The 2,773-nt window shown below is 56.9% G+C and overlaps 1 protein-coding gene across 1 annotated transcript in view; it reads left to right on the top strand.

Annotated features, from left to right (window-relative positions):
* The window catches only part of KRT7 (keratin 7), a 15,105-nt gene continuing 12,332 nt past the window's right edge, over window positions 1-2,773 (top strand). Inside the window, exons 1-2 of the mRNA XM_011382343.2 lie at window positions 1-458; window positions 1,528-1,739. Of these exons, the coding sequence (XP_011380645.1) occupies window positions 144-458; window positions 1,528-1,739 (527 nt within the window). The 5' untranslated portion in view covers window positions 1-143. The remainder of the gene's footprint in view (window positions 459-1,527; window positions 1,740-2,773) is intronic.

Below are 2,773 nucleotides of genomic sequence, written 5' to 3'. Positions count from 1 at the left end.
AGGAAGGTGGCGGGCAGTCGGCTCCGCCCCTACCTGTGTAAACCGATCGGCCCGCGCCTAGCGGATAAAAGACGCCGGGTCCCCTGGAGGTCAGCAAGTTCGGTTTTCTTTCGCTCGCCGCTAGGTCCAACAGTGCAGCCGGCATGTCCACTCACTTTAGTTCCCAGGTCTTCAGCTCGCCTTCCGCCGCCGTCCCGGGGCGCGGTGCCCAGGTGCGCCTGAGCTCCGTGCGCACCCGAGGCAGCAGCCTCTACGGCCTGGGAGCCTCACGGCCGCGCGTGGCCATTCACTCCGCGTACGGGGGCCCGGTGGGCGCCGGCATCCACCAGGTCACCATCAATCAGAGCCTGCTGGCCCCGCTGCAGGTGGACATCGACCCCTCCATCCAGCAGGTGCGCCAGGAGGAGCGCGAGCAGATCAAGACCCTCAACAACAAGTTCGCCTCTTTCATCGACAAGGTGAGCCCACGGCAACCTGCCCAAGGCATGCCACGCCGTGCTCCAGGTCGCAGCAGCCACTCAGCCCTGACTGCACGTGGGCTAGGCGCTGGGAGGATTGGTGCGCTGGCCAGTGCCAGGAGTTCCTCTCTTTTTGGGCCCCCTTCTCTGCGAGGGGACTCTGTGGAGTCAGAGATGGGGGAGGGGTTACATGCCTTTCCGGGCTGAGGAGACCCCCTTACCCACACACTGTCTACTCTGAAGCAGATGCTGGAAACAAAGGGCTGGAGGGAGAGAGGGAGACTTCCGGCCACACCCGCCCCACCCTACCTGGTCCTCCAGCTTCCTTTTGGTGGTTGGAGGTGAATGAGGTTATACCCGACTTTGGAGACAGCCCATCTGGGGGCAGGGAGGGGGCACTGAGGGCCATTTGGAAGGAGCTTTTCCTGGCTGTTTGGATCTCAAAGGGATGGGAGTTGAGGGATTGAGAGCAGAGCTGCTTATTCTCACTATCTGCAGCCCCTCAGGTCCTGCAGCCCTGACTTGCTGGTTCTGAGGCTTGCTTCCCACCTCCAGTCATACTGGGTCTTTATGGGCCTTTTGGGCCCGAGGGCTCATTTTACATTGACTGGATTGTAGCACCCTATCCTGAGGCCTTGCTGGAGGAAAGTGAAAGGGAAGAGAGGACACTAAGGAAGAGACAGATACCAACCTGAAAGGAGGGAGCTGAGTCAGGCCTGGGACACAGACAGGAAGGGGGAATCCCTTCAAAGAGGGAAGGGGAGAAGATCACCTGTAATGTGATGGGAAGCACAGGAGGGAGGAGACCCTAAAGCACAATTGCAAAAACACATCCACGAACCAGGTACACCTGACCCCTTGGTCACTCTGTAAGACACCCAAGACAGAATCCTGGGGAAGAGGCTTGCTCTGGGTGGGTTTCCAGAAGGAGAGGGCCAAAGACTGAGGGCTCAGGTTGGGGTGAACATCCAGTGGGAGCTTGGGCTCTGCTGGATGGCTGAAGACTCTCTCAACCCCGTGGGAGACACGGTCTGCCCCTCATAAGTTTTCTCCTCCATTTCTCTTCTAGGTGCGGTTTCTGGAGCAGCAGAACAAGCTGCTGGAGACCAAGTGGGCACTGCTGCAGGAGCAGAAGTCGGCCAAGAGCAGCTCCCTCCCGGGCATCTTTGAAGCCCATATTGCTGGCCTGCGCAAGCAGCTTGAAGCCCTGCAGTTGGATGGCAGCCGCCTTGAGGTGGAGCTGCGGAGCACACAGGATGTTTTGGAAGACTTCAAGAATAAGTACTGACCCCCAGTGCCACCTGTGGGGATCCATGTCCTGGGCCACCCTAACCCCCGATCAGTTGGCCCTCTGCAAGTCCCCTCTGGGTTAGGGGTCAGAGGGTGCCGCTGCTCAGTGCAGTAACCTCTGAAGCGAGGGTCTTGACTAACACTCCCTGCCTCTCCTAGTTCCTCTGTGTTCCTGAGGGCTGTTTCCAAGTCATTCTGGTCTTTTCTCCTGAATTACTCCCAGTAATATACCTTGTCCCAGCCTTGACCTGCTCTTTTCCCTTTGGGTGTCTGGCCACGATCCCAAGAGAGTAGGGCAGAAGGTGTCCTATGATGGATGTGCTTCAGAACTTGCACGATCCTAGAACAGCTTCATTTTTTTCAGGTGAGGAATTAGAGACCAGAGAGTTTCAGGTACTTGATCCGGATTACACAGCAGATCATTGGGAGAGCTGGGACTTGAATTTTGGGCCCCTGACTCCTTGGAGGAGTCATGGTACCAGTTTGGGCTAGAAAGAAGCAAAAAGAGAGAATGATCATTGTGAGCTGAGGGAGAGGTTGCAGAAACTTGAGGGGCGGGTCTGGGCAGGGTAGGAACCAGAAGGGAGGCTGCCAGGAGGGGCAAGGAGTACAGGGGCCAGGAAAGCTGGGATTTTGAGGACAGGCCTTTTAGGTGCCCACTGAGTTCTCTTTTCTCATTGAATAGAAACCAAAGCTTGAGGCTAGGGCTGGGCATTGGGGATAGTGAGTGAGTTCTGTGCTCTGCCTGGAGGTACATGACTAAGCCAGAGTAGGGATACTGGCTCTGACCTGAGGTAGAATAAACAAAGGCCTCTGTGGAGAGTGTCCATCCCCCACTTCCCTAGGGCAATAGTCAACAGTATAAATCACACAGCAGGTGGAACCAGACAGGTACAGGGCAGGGAAGGCCTTGGGCAACACACAAACCCCTGATATCATGTGCATATGCATATGTAGGCACACATACCCCCCTTTCCTGTGGAGCCAAGCTGAGCTGTGGGCTGGGACTGAAGGAGGGGCTGGAA

This window comes from Pteropus vampyrus, unplaced genomic scaffold, assembly GCF_000151845.1.
Source record: "Pteropus vampyrus isolate Shadow unplaced genomic scaffold, Pvam_2.0 Scaffold471, whole genome shotgun sequence".
NCBI lineage: Eukaryota > Metazoa > Chordata > Mammalia > Chiroptera > Pteropodidae > Pteropus > Pteropus vampyrus.
The sequence above is the reverse complement of the archived record's forward strand: the minus strand, read 5'-3'. Positions and strand labels throughout refer to the sequence as shown.